This window comes from Miniopterus schreibersii (assembly GCF_964146895.1).
Source record: "Miniopterus schreibersii genome assembly, chromosome: 1".
In the NCBI taxonomy this organism is placed as follows: domain Eukaryota; kingdom Metazoa; phylum Chordata; class Mammalia; order Chiroptera; family Miniopteridae; genus Miniopterus; species Miniopterus schreibersii.
The window spans coordinates 183251182-183265222 of record NC_138101.1 but is presented as its reverse complement, the minus strand read 5'-3'; the positions used below and the strand labels follow the sequence as shown (position 1 = coordinate 183265222).

The 14041-nt window shown below is 39.7% G+C and overlaps 1 protein-coding gene across 3 annotated transcripts in view; it reads right to left on the bottom strand.

Annotated features, from left to right (window-relative positions):
• Positions 1-1300: 1300 nt before the first annotated feature.
• Positions 1301-14041, bottom strand: part of GPATCH2L (G-patch domain containing 2 like) — a gene marked incomplete at its 3' end in the record, with an annotated part of 50317 nt that continues 37576 nt past the window's right edge. For 2 of the 3 annotated variants that reach the window (XM_081117360.1, XM_081117359.1), the window contains exons 9-10: positions 12792-12886; positions 1301-6053 (exon numbers count right to left, since the gene is read on the bottom strand). In XM_081117360.1, coding sequence (XP_080973486.1) covers positions 5881-6053; positions 12792-12886 — 268 coding nt within the window. Of the gene's footprint in view, positions 6054-12777; positions 12887-14041 lie in introns of those variants that run through there. The other variant, XM_081117361.1, reaches the window with a different exon arrangement.

Here is a 14041-nt window from a genome sequence, read left to right as displayed (position 1 = left end):
TGATTTTCATAATTTACATCTTAATCGTTTTATATTCCCATACCTTGATAATATCTAGTAACAACATCATTTTTTGGCTAGAGGTCCTTTTAAATGGTTTTCAAGATAGAAAAGTAAAGTTATATGTTGCTTGAAGACTGCAAAAAATTGAAATGAGAGGTAAATATGTGTATTAACTAAGGTCTTTAATTTTCTGTAAATTATGTTTCAACATCTTAAGAAGCCTTTCTGGCTGAGGAGACACTGCTCCTCCCAAGGTTACCAATTCTTAGAAAGAGCAAAGGATTCGGCCAGCAGCACGATTCTGATGTACAAGCTTACCAAGGGTGATGGAGCCATACTTCCAGCTGGCCTATACACCCCGGGAAGCAAACATCCCAGAGCCAGGTACCAGGCAACTAGAAACCACACTATAGTCCAAAGGACTCGAAATTACTCAAACTAGCCATTCCTAAACTTTTCGCCCTCCCTGCCCTGCCTTTCAGGAGGAAACCCCCATAAAAACTCTGGCTTAAAACCTACCACTTGCTCCTGTCTTCTGCTCCTGATGCAAACCTGGTATTCGTCCTGTGGCCCTGCGTGGCAAGCCGTGCCTCGTGTTCCTAGAGAAACTGTCACGTTAAACTTTTCTTTCAATGGCATTGATCTCTCCATGTCCTCACTCAGTGACCTTTATAAATTAAGACCGGGCACAAAATCACATGAGCATTTGGGGAAATGATACTAGAGTACTCCTTCTTAGCCACACATATTCCCAGAGAGAGAGAACCTGGGTTCGTACGCTTTGGTAGTCAGTTAGGGCCTGGCCCAATTCATACAAATAAAATCTAAGGGAAAAAACGGTCAGGATTTCATTCCAAAACTTGAAGGTTAGAGTACCATATTCTGAAATACTGAACTCGAGTCAGACCAAAAAAATACACGTAATGCGCTGTTGCTGTTGGTCCCCGACCCCTGCAGACACACGACTTGAAACATAAAACAAAGACAATAGGATATGATTAAGTGGGATAACTGAAAATTGATCTTTACATGCTGTGAATACTGAGATTAAGTCCTAGCAAGAGATTACCAATTACTCGACAGACATTTACTACAAAAGCTGTGTACTCAGGTTGGTTTCCTTTTTTTTTTTTTCACATTTGTAAGTCACACTTTAAAGGCTTCATCATTGTAATGCTAGAAAATACATAACATTTTCCCATGAAACTAAGATTCAATGAACAAGTGTCATAAAGTCATGGATGGCAGTATTGCACACAAATGTTTTCCTGTCAATTATGAAAAACGACTCACGGACTAAAAGTTCACGGTTCTACTTTAATTGATTTTTAAAACGGTCTCCATCCACCTAACCTTGGCCTTGATGGCATTTCTCTCTACGTTACCCTTTCTCAATATTTCCAGGTGACTTTTCAGGGGCTTGAGGGAAAGGGAATGGGAAGCAAAGACATTAATAGCAACTGCAAAATATCATACACAAAACATCTCTATACTTTTAAAAATCCTACAGAGGATATATTATTGATTTGAGAAACATCAATGTGAGAAATACTCATCAGTTACCTCCCATATCCACCCCAGCTGAGGACTGAACCCTCAACCTGGGCATATGTCCTGACCAGGAATCGAACCTGCAGCCTTTCGGTGTACAGGACAACACTCCAACAAACTGAGCCACCCCTCCACCCTCCCTCAGTGTTTCAGATTCAGTAGGTCTGGTGGGGCCAAGGGTGCTGATGCCATTGGTCTAGCCACCCTAGTATCTTGTAAGCATCTCCCCATCTCTTCCCCTGGCCAAGATTGCTTTCCTTTGTGAACACCTTCAGGATATGCCCTCTTCAATACTGTGCTTTAAATTGTTTTATTCCCAAAATTTGGCACTTTTACGGAGAGCCTATGTCTGTCTGCAGTGGCAGGGAATTAATTCTTCAGTCATGTTTGTCTGGCTGGGCTTGTTAAAAACCTTATAATCCACTCTTGAGCAGTATTACTCATCTTCCTCGTTTCTTTTCAATGTTGCTGTCCCCCAACATCTGATGGTCTCTAGGCCACTGTGTTCGGTGCTAATAGTGGAACCCAATTTCCTCACCTCTTCCCTCTGTACGGGTGTCCTGATGGGTAGGAGCCCCTCGGTCGCTGCCACCATCAGTAACTCCACTAACTGTCATGGCTGGAGGGGGAGATAAGGAAATCCTGACAAGTAAAAGGGACAGCTCGAGCACTAACAAAGGAGCAGCCGACAGCAAGCGCAAACTGCTTCTATCGTCCCTCCTGCCACCCCACAAACCATGACACGTCCTACAAGCTATGCACCCCTAAGCAGGCTGCCTCCACAGCTGCCAGGTAAGCCACTCTGCTCTCAACCCGGCTCAGATAAGGCTCACCCAACATACAGAATACTGAGCATGGCTTCTAATGCTGAGGTTTTTACAGAGCCCATGAAACAAAAAGTGTATGGCTCAGCAGCACAGTAAGAAGTCAAAACACAGCAAAGACCTGAAATGAATCACACACCATCAGCAGCCCAGGGCCAAAGTGGAGAAGCCATCACATCAACAGTGATAGCACCAGCCAGCTCCCTTCTCTAAGAGACTTCTGTGATAACTCTGCTCCTTTACTTTGCAGAGTCAGAACTTCCACTGCTGTGGTCTAAATTGTGTTTCTAACTCCAAAATTCAAAGATACATCAAATTAATCTATTTGGCATTTATAGAGTTTCATTACCTGTTCTAGGTGTGGCATTTTACTTAGCATAAGATGCCATAAGCAGTGCAGATTAGATTTCAGCTTTTGGTAATTTGGTGCCCAAATGGCCTTGTTTTGCGGCCTGTTTCATATCCCAGCAAAACAATGTCATCTAAAATTTTTAATTGCATTTGATTTCTAAAAAGTTCAAGTTTAAAAACACACACCAGTCAATAAAGACCATATTCTCTGCCCCTCCCAAATTTGGCACCATGTAAACAGTTACTACTTTCCTCTTCTAAAAAGTTCTTATCAAAAAGCAACATAAGAGTTCTGATGCAAATGAAGTTGTTCCCTTTGAAATATTGCATCTGAAAAATAATCTCAAATTCCCTTAAATTCATAAGCAAAACTAATTTTTATGAATGACAGTAGCAGATAATGTCTTGACTTTTGCCTATTGTGAAAAACACACAAGATTAGGATTCAGACAGGCAGACTGTGTAGCCAGTTGGGATAACCCAGAACCCTGAAATAAGAACTATGGAACTCAGTCTGTTATTACTTTTGAGAAGATCAAATACATGTAAGCTCAAGGATTATCCTCAAAGGAAGTAATGCCATTAGAGATTTCTTTAACATATTACAAAACCTGATTTTGAAATTATACCTTTTGTTGAAAGGTAAAAGACTTCTCTTAATTTATGACATTATATAATTTGCCATATTAAGATTCAAAATATACTCGATTCTACGGTTCCTCTGCAATTGATTCATAAAGAAAACCAGCAGAATAAGTTAATAATTCTGTAAGCAGGCTCACGCAGCAGCTTACAAGAACAATTTAAAAACCTGTCTTGCAAAGTACTTGTGTACTTAATTGCTATTTTCTTAGGCAATTAATTTTTTCCCCTTATTATTATACATAGATATGGCATTTTTGGGTGATCCCTGTTGAAACTATTCAAAATATGTAGAAAAGCATGCCCAAGAAAGATGATAAACATTCATAGCATCCTATTTCAAAACCATGGGCCTCAGAGCAACTCAGGTCTATCAATGAAAAACAAGAGATTTTAACCCAGGGCAGAGAAAGTCTGAAAGTCTGGATTTTAATCCTGGCTTGATTACGTGCTTTTGAGCAAGTCACTTAACTTGTCTCTGAAAATGGCAGGGGTCACCTACCTTTACATCATAGAGATGTTTAAAATGTAAAGCTATATACACAGACTACTTTTAATCACAGATAAAAAGAACTGTCAGGCAACATGCCATGAAGAAAAGATTCTACCTGAACTATGGAGGCCTTAATAGGTTATGATCACAGGACCAATCTCTGCATGAGCCACGGAGCTTAGTGCAAAGAAAATAAAATTATGTTCACGGCTTTCTCTCAAATCCAACAAAGTATGTTAGAAATGTGTGCCTCAGGACACGATGGGGCTAGGTTAAGAATGCATATAAGACAATGAAGCCTACCTTCATCACTACACAATTCAGCAGTGCCATTTTGTATTCAACAGACATTCCATCTTGTCTACTGCTATGGGTGTGGCTTACGGGGAAGGGCAGTACACTCTACCACATGGGAACCGGGGTGACTCCCAGGGATGCTGGGATGGTTTTAGCTTTCCTCCTCACCCCATAATCTCCATTTGACCCTCCCTCCACCATACTCCTTGTTAGGGACAACTGATGTTCTCAGTCTTACATAAAGCGCCACATAACTTAGCTTCAGTCCCCCCTCCTCCTAGATTCACACCAACCCCACAGAAGGACATTCTAGAGCTATTACTGATAAAGGCTATACTTTTTAAAGGGAACAGGATAAAGCAGCCCAGTCATGTTCTGTGTGAGAAGGGACACTGGCCCTCCAGGGAGGAGGCTGCCCCACTCCGCACTTATTTAAGCACAAAAACTCTCCCGGTGTGAGTGGGAGCGCCTCCAGAGCAGTGCCAGAGCAGTGGGCACTTGGAGAAGTTTCTGTATATTTCTGAGTAAATGTACTCCATTTGTACCAAAAAAGAACCCTTCTATCAACCAGGCCCCTGAAAGAAAAACACTGGGTAACACTTTCTTTAGAGAGGGTGGCTTTCCTCCGGCAGCTCTAGGCAGTCGCTTATTCCTCATTTTGACAAAAGAGCATCCAACTTCAGGCATGGCTGTGTACATAACTCTACACGCAGTGAGCTGTCACAAACACTCCAAGTATAAAGCATGTCAAAAGACATGTTTCCTCCCCAAAGTATAACCCCAAGAAGCCATTATTATAATAGATAATGAATATCTGCTGCAGGTTATTGACCTGTAAACTAACGATAAAATCCCATTGAGTACATAAAGGCCTACACTGCAACATGAAGTATTAAGACATAATCCACTGACTACTCTAAGTGTGCTGTACAGGTAAACCATCTTCATTACACCTCTGTGTGTGTGTGTGTGTCTGTGTGTGTGTGTCTGTGTGTGTGTGTGTCTGTGTGTGTGTGTGTCTGTGTGTGTCTGTGTGTGTCTAAAATGTCCTCTTGGTAGAACACGAACTTTGGAGATGAGGCAAAGGGCAATGCAGCTGCCGGCGATCCCAGTAGGCCATCTAGAAGACTGGACGGAGTCCCCAAGTCCCATGCTGCTAGAGTCGCTTCTGAGGCTCCAAACTGAGACCCTGGTAGATTTATCTTATTGGCACTCTGAGTGGAGCAAGGCCAGGCTGAAAGCAAGGTCTTACCTCCTGCAAACACAATTCCACACACTGGTCTTAACTCGGTGCTTAAATTTGTCTATAACTGACTGCAAATTTGGAACTTCCTCAAATAATACTAAAAGCTCTACACAAAAAGTATGCAAAAGCAGTTACTAGTTTTCAAGAAAAAAGACACACCTGCAAAAAAGCAACAGCTCTGTAAATGAAGCTGTAGGTAACTGCTGAGACAGCAATAGCAGTGTAACAAATATAGCATATGATGATTTTTTTTTTAAAAACTGCTGCCCCGATACTTCACTTTTTTTTAAAAAAAACACAGATTTCCACAATATGATTTTCTAAGAGAGAGTCCACTGTTTTGTTTGAAGAGGAAAGAGCCAGTCCTGGTGATAGACTGGAAATATCAATTAAGCTATACAAGACTATATAATACAAAATCTAACATTTGTTTCACAACACCCATTGGCTCCTGGTGGGTGAACTACTGCTCTCTAGCTGCATCCAGGGCTCTTTTCTTGTGGTGTTTTAAAAAACGCAGCTGCAGCTGAATCAGCGGTTTTCTCTGTGGCAGAGGTCCTGACCAACCACTCGGCATTTGGAGATTTCGGAGCCTGCGGTGCTGGTGTGGCTGGCTCCATCGCATCCGCATGAGCTGATGAGACTGCTACGATAAAAGAAAAAGGGAAAAATCAAAGGGAGGCAAATTAGGATGGGAGACACTTCGACCCAAAATATTCTGAATCCTTATATCTTATGTTCTATCAACCCAAGAGGCCACAAAAGGTTTTTCTTTTATCTTTGCAAAGAAATAAAGGCAAGATTTAAGTAAGATAAGTATTTTTCTATCTGAGATAATGGGTTTAAATGAACAAATAAACAAAGTCAGTAATAGGAATTCAAAATGTAGTAACTATCACTTCTTAAGCACTTATGTGCTAGGCACTACACTATGTAAACACTGCATTCATAATCTCATTTCCTAATGCAAACTCTCAGATGTAGGTATTGTCATCTCCATTTTCCAGGTCAGAAAACTGAGCCACAAAGAGAGCAGATAAATTCTCCAGGGACAAAACAGACCTGATTAAGCAGCAAGATTCAAACTCAGATACTGGACTCCAAGCCCTACGTTCCTGCTATCACACCCCATACCTCCAATATGACAGTGTCACCAACAGAGTGGATAATAAGGAAAATGGCAGAAAATCAGGCCCAGTTTTTCAACAAGAACACTAAACAAATTCTAGACAGAATAGTAATTGCTTATGTAGGGCTGTCCTGTATATTTTAGGACACTTACCATTTTGGACCTCATCTACTGAATGCCGAAAGTACTCCCTAGTCACTGGGACAACCAAACACTGTCCTCACATTTCCAAATGCCCCCTAGCAGAGTAGCACAAACCACCATCACACCCACTCTGTTTGTTGATAGCAAATACACACTAATACATAGCAAAATCTAGAAGGTTTCATTGTTACCCCGTCACTCAGTAATTCCACTTTAAGAATGTAATCTAGAACAGTAATTTTAAAATTATGGGTCACAAAATCAATTTAGGGGGTTATGACCAGTACTTTTTCTTCTTAATGGAAAGGAATAAAGAATATCAGAGTGTACCCAAGGATTTATTTCAGATTTACACGTATACCCACACATATATTCAAGTATGAATTTCTTACAGTGAGTAAAAGTAATTTTGAAAGCTATTACTCTATGGCACATGTACAAGAGTTTCTTGAGGGAACTGGCTTTCAAATATTTTGGAACCTCAAACCACAACAGCAAGAAATGCATCTGCCATCACAACCCAAATCAATCTAAACTCTCTTTCTCATGCTTACACACACACACTCACTCATTTAACTGAAATTTCACTCATTTAACTGAAATTTCACAAAACTGTATTTATCATTACTATATGGTCATTAACCACAGTGAAAAACTCTACCCGAGAAAAACTTATTTTTTTGCTATGTTTTTTATTACGGCAAAATATACATAACATAAAACTTATCATTTTAATAACTTTCAAGCGTACTGCTCGGTGGCATTAAGTACATTTACACTGTTTCACAACCATCACCACCACCTATCTCCAGAACTTTCATCTTCCCAAATGCAAACCCTCTACTCTCCCTCCCGCAGTCCCTAGCCACTACCATTCTACTTTCCGCTTCCATAAACTTGACTATTCTAGGTACCTCATATAACTGGAATCATACAATATTTGTCCTTTTGGGTCCAGCTTATTTCACTTAGCATAATGTCTTCATCCACGCTGCAGCAGGCAACAGAATTCCATTCTGAATCATGAAGGCGCTCAGGCTGAATATTCCATTCTTTACAGTATACACATTTTGCTTATCCATTTATCCAGCAATGAACATCTGAGTTGTTCCCACCTTTTGGCTACTGTGAATAAAGCTGCTAGAATGTGGGTGTACAAATATGCCTGAATCCCTGCTTTGAATTTTTTTGGGTCTATACCCAGAAGCAAAATTGCTGGATCATATGGTAGTTTTGTTTAGATTTCTTTCTTTAACAGTACAGAGGTCTTTTATTTTGGTACACCCGTCATGCCCTGGATTCACGGGGAACGGGTTCCAGCAGCCCGGGCCCCTTTCCGTGGGCCCCCACAAAGCGTGCTTCCCTGGGGGGCGCAGGCTGGCGCGTCTGCTGCGCCCGGGCACCTTTCTCTCTGCTTCCTTCTTACTCTGATCATTTTCCTTCCCACGTTCAGGAAGCTGCTCGGCTCTCAGAGCGCTTCATATGCTCAATACGTACATTAATTTCCTTGGCAAGAATCTTGCCCTTAACTTGTTTATTTGCAACAATGCCCACTGCAGGCTGGGTGACACTGTGGACTCCTCCGGTTTTGCCATGGCAACGCTTGTAGGGCACTCCTTTTTGAACGGTGCCCCTTCCAGTGATGCCTACAACTGCACCTTCCTTGTAGATGTGCATGTATGTGGCTAGAGGAACAGCTCCGGGTTTTCTAAAAGGCCTAGAGAACATAGAGGGCGTGCCTCTCCTCTTTCCCTTTGGGACAGTAATTGCGGCGAATTACTGGAAGATGGTGGTTCTAGCCGAAAAAGCTTTGTTTAGGTTTTTGAGGAACCGCCATATTGTTTTCCACAGCGGCTGCACTATTTTGCATTCCCATCAGCAACGCACAATGGTTCCAGTCTCTCCACATCCTTCCCAACACTTGCTGCTTCCTGTTTTTTGATATAGCTATCCTAAGGAGCATGAAGTGGCCCAGAAAAAACTCTTGCACATGTTCTCCCACAGAACAACACAGTATTTTTCACAATAGCATAAAATGGGATACCATCCAAATGTCCATCAAGAATGTTTAATTGTAGTATATTCATCATATTCATACAATAGAACAACATATATATGGCAGCAAAAAGAGGATTTGGCAGGATGAAACATGAATGAATCTCAAGAAATAACTGGGTAAAACTTGTAACGTATAAAATACGACATTCCATTTATACAAGGTTCAAAAGCATGCAAAACTAGACAACATATTGCTAAGAGATCCATAGGTCTTAAAAACTATTTTAAAAAACAAAGAATGATGCCCAGCCAGTGTTGCCCAGTGGTTGAGCACTGACCCATAAACCAAGAGTTCACTGGTTCCATTCCCGGGCAGGGCACATGCCTGAGTTTCAGACTCGATCCCCAGGAAGGGGTGTGCAGGAGGCAGCCGATCGATGTCTCTCTCTCATCAATGTCTCTCTCTCTATCTCTCTCCCTGTCTCTCTCTAAAATCAATAAAAACACATTTAAAACAAACAGAGAATGCTAAGTGATTAACAAAAAATAAGTATCAGGATAATGGTTACCTCTGAGGAGAGTAGAAAAAAGATTTTAAAGGTGTTCTTTTTCTTAAAGTGGATGGTGAGTATATGGATATTCACTGTATCATTTTTCTTTACTCCACATATATCTCCTACAAATACTCTTTTATAGCCATTCAATATTTACTAAAAATTTTTTTTTAACTTTAAAAACCATTTAAACTTTAAAAAGGCGTAGTGGGCAGTAAGAATCTGCTCTACAGCCCCCAAGACAAGGGTGAACCTAAAATGGAACTACTGAATCCAACAAACGAGAATAATATTGAGAACAACTCTGTTTCAACTTTAAGATTCTATTCATATATTCATACAAGTATCTAGTGAGATTGTTCCCTGTGACGAGTATTATTTTAGTGGCCGGGGGTATAGCAGCAGCAAAACAGATGAGAATTCCTGCCCTTGCAACTGCATCTCTCGAATCACTGGCCTGATATTCAGAATCTGATGTAGCTAATTAAAAGGTTAACTGTTTGGTGCCCTTCCGACTGATGCTCTAAGAACACGTACCCTATCTCAGAGAGACAAGTCAGAAAAGGCATTTGGAAGGGCTTTGAACACCTCACCTCCTATTCTCCTTTACCGAGGGCCATTGGTCTACTTTCTGAAGGAATGGGGTTTGTACACCAAAGGCTCTGCTCTGCTACTCTGATGAAGAAAAGCATCTCAAGGAAATGAAGCCTGGTTTTCATCTGAGTTCCTCATGTTTTTTATAGCTACTTAATCTCAAGTTTTGGAGAAAATAACCCATTTTTTTCTTTTCCAGTTACATTCTTTAAGAGCATATACAGCAAATTCACTTTGGGACGAGGTAATGACTTGCTGGGCATTCCATGTTCTGGTGTATCGGGCGTTATGAACAGGTTTACATGGTTACTCACTCAGATCCAGTGGCTCTGTGTGCCACACACCTGTGTCTATAAAGCCATAAGGAGAAGGGGAGTGGACATAAAAAGAAGAAAATAAAAGTGCTACACTTTGAAGAAGGATCTATTCAATGGCCCTATGAAAAGGTCCTTTTCCTTGGCCTTTTGTTAATATTAGGTCAAAAAGACAAGGCAGGCTCTTCCTTTCTGCTCTGCACCTTTCTAGCCTTATTAATATCTTTAAATTCAGTCAATTTCAACTCAAAACTTTCCACCAGTGGGGGAGGGGGAAGGGGAAAAGATTTGTGGCTGCATGTTTAAGAAAGAAGCTGAATTCATCACAGTGACAGGGAGAGTGTTGGCAGAGATCTGAGCTATTTATTCTTTTAGGAAAATCCTATAAAGAATGACACAAGGAAGCCTCTATCTGCAGTCTTGTTCATCACACTAGTGAAGAACCCGATAACAGATGTATGCAGCAGCGTGATTTAGTGCCAGGAGCTGGCCCCTGATGTGTATTAATACAGCGGCAAAGCGGAACGCACCTCTCTTCATCAGTCATTTCTATAAAAGAGGTGGAATCCGAGATGGCCCAATGTTAGGCAGAGCAAGCCCATTTGTTCTACTGACTGATGGCACGGGCTGAGGCTATGTCCTTCACCTCCATGGGGCACTCAGGTTGTGGATAGAAAAAAAAGAAAACGTTCAGTGAAGCAAGCCTTAGTCAACAAGTGAGGGGAGGAGTTCGATCAGTAGGGGAAATGTTTAATGCTCAAATCTTGTTTAATACCTCCCAGGACATTTCCCCATTTGAATACAGAAAAAGAATTTTAAACTCTTTTCAATAGTTCTTCCTTATAAACAATTAAAAGCAAAAAACAGAAGTTAGATATTAAAGAGAAAAAAAAAAAACAAAAAGATAAAAGAATGGAGACTGTGCTTCAATGTTTCTAATACCACAGGCTGAATGAGGATCTGGGTTTTGAGCGGAGCCATAGTTTGGAACCAGTCCTATCATACAGAAGACAGACCACCTGCAGTGTTTAAGAGTACAGCTCTAGAGTCACTGGGACACCGGTATGACCTTGGCTCTGCAATGTATCAACCATGTGACCTTGGGGAACTGATTAACCTCTCTAAGCCTCTAATATCTCATGTGTATTGGGAATAAAAACAGCATCCACCTTATAAAGTTGTGGCAGAGGGTTTAGCTCAGGGCACGGTCATGTGGAAATCACTAAAAAAATGTACTATAGTCATCAGACCTGTGATTAAGATTGTCCATTATCATGACGGTCTTATCCATTATCAAGCAGTCTTCTCAAGCAGAAGCTTAAAGAGATCAATTTCAGAGCATGCTGAAACTTACTAAGTAAAGGTAGGAGAAAGGGTTCCCTATCTGCCAGAGGTCTACTCTCTACTCAGCTATCAATTGTTCTAATCTATGTGTAATATATAGAAATATATAGTATTTTATTATAATATATAGTATTTTCCAAAGGAAAAAATAACCTATGATATACTCAATTTCCAAAGAATGAATTCACTATCATCAAGAAATTAACTGTAGGGATCAGTGGTTACCAGAGAAGGGGATTGAGTGTGGGTGAAAGAGGGGAGGGGAGCCAATTGTATGGTGATAGATAATAACTAGACTTTTTTGGGGTGAACACTTTGTATTGTATATAGATATTGAATTATATTATTGTACACCTGAAACTTACAGAAAAGGAGGGAGGAGGGAGGGAGGAAGGGAGGGAGGGGAATTTCTGCTAGGTCCTACAACCAGATATGGTCTTTTTATTCAGCGCAATCCACCCTATACTGTATTGAAATAACACAAAGGATTTTCTATGATTACTAATTATGTTTAACTATCTTCTCTTAACTCCAAAGAAAAAGATCTATAAACACCCAATATTCTTGCTGATATAAATAAATATCCCCCTTTGTTTTCATTTAAGGACAACATACATATAGTTAAGTACATAAACCATAAATGTATAGTTCAGTGAATTTTACATATGTATATACTCATGTAATCCCCACCTAATTCATGACATAGAACATTTCCAGCATCACAGAGGTTTCTTTTTCCTCTCCTGATCACCAGTGATAATCTCTATTTTGGTTTCTATCAACTAGTTTTGCTCAGAAAACTAAAAGGTTTTAACTTGAAAAACTGTTTTTAATTAGAAACTTCATGACTGGTAAAATATTAGCACTCTACTATACATAAAAACAGTGAGAATGTATTGTATTATATACTAAATTAAAGAGTAAATAAGCCCATGTGGCTCCTTGGCTACTGACTAAACCACCACCCCAGTGGGATTTTCATTAACAGAGACCTAATTTTCTATCTGTACTAGAATAAAAGCGCAGATGACTGAAGATTGTTTTTCGTGAAACATAGGGATTCAAACTCAAGAAAGCTGTGTGACACAGCAAAAAAACAGACTTCAGAGTCAGACAGAACTAGGTTTAAATACGTAAAATATCTGTAACCTTGGGAAATTACTTCTTATATTCTCAGTTTTCCCATATAAAATGGAAATAAAATGACCTACCTTATCATAAGAGTTAGATGAAAAGGTATATAAAATACATAATTTAGTGTCTGACACACAGTAGGTGCTCAATAAATAACAGCTATGTGTAATTACCTGCATTTGGGCTAGACAGAGATGCTGTGGCCACAGGCTTCCGTTTCCTCTTGATGTCATGTGAGCATGGGGGTCCCAAGTGTATGCTTGCCTGTCTGCAGAGGTAACAGAAAACATACTGTTGCAACTTTGTAATTCTCATTGTTTAAAACATTATGTTCAGACCAGATAAAATCCTTGACCCATTATAGATATTACTAACAAAGGCAGTATCATCTTTTGCCATCAAGTGCAAGTATAAGATTATTCACAATTAATCATAACTCACTCTATACTCACAAAATATACCCATTCTAAACTTTTTACCTGATTAGCAGAATAGCAGACATTCAAGATTAATTTCAGTAAATCTGTTTCATTACATGCTGATTTTTTTGTACATTTTTCATAAAAACTATAACCTCAATTGTTCTAAATTTGCTAATGAAATAACTACTCCCAAGCAGTACTATATTGAAAAGTTTAACGCTGCATGAACACAGATATTTGCATAGAATTTTAATAGGAAGTTTAACTCTTCTATCACTATACATCTAGATTTTAATAGTGTCTGCACAGCAAGTTAAGTTTCTGTGATTTTTAAAAATATAAATTATGTGCTGATAATATGTCCCCTTTTCTGAATGTTCAGCTTATTTTAAAAACAAAACAGTGAGAGCTTCAACACTAGGAAAGCAAAAGATTCTCTGAAAGGCAATCGGCTTAACACTGAAACAACAGGTATGCTATTTTAGTTCCCCACTTCCTCCTTCCTCTCAAACTAGACAGATACTACCCCTGATTAAGGACCAAACTGAGCCTCACCTTTACACAAAGTTTCCTCGAACATTCAAGGCCTTATCTTCCATAAATTATTTAACTGCTATAAATATATCTTGTTGCCCTAATGAGGCTTAATCTTCTTGAGAACAGGGATCATATTTATATTTCTTTCATAATTCTCCAATGATTACCAACCTTAGCGGAAGGCACATATCTGAGTCCCCATTAAATATCTGTTGACTAGAACTGATATGAATGAATAAAAGTTCTAAAAACCAAATAGCCAACTGTACATTTAAAATGGTTAAAGTGACTTTTCCTATCAGGGGGCCCCAATCTGGCAACTTTCAGTTTAAAAGTACATATATGTGTTCTATCTTTCTGCCTCCCTTCTCCCTCCCTCCATCCCTCTCTCTTCTCTCATGCTCTTTTCACCAAATAGTGAAAGCTTGAGAGACCATTCAATTTATAAACAAGGAAAGATAAAA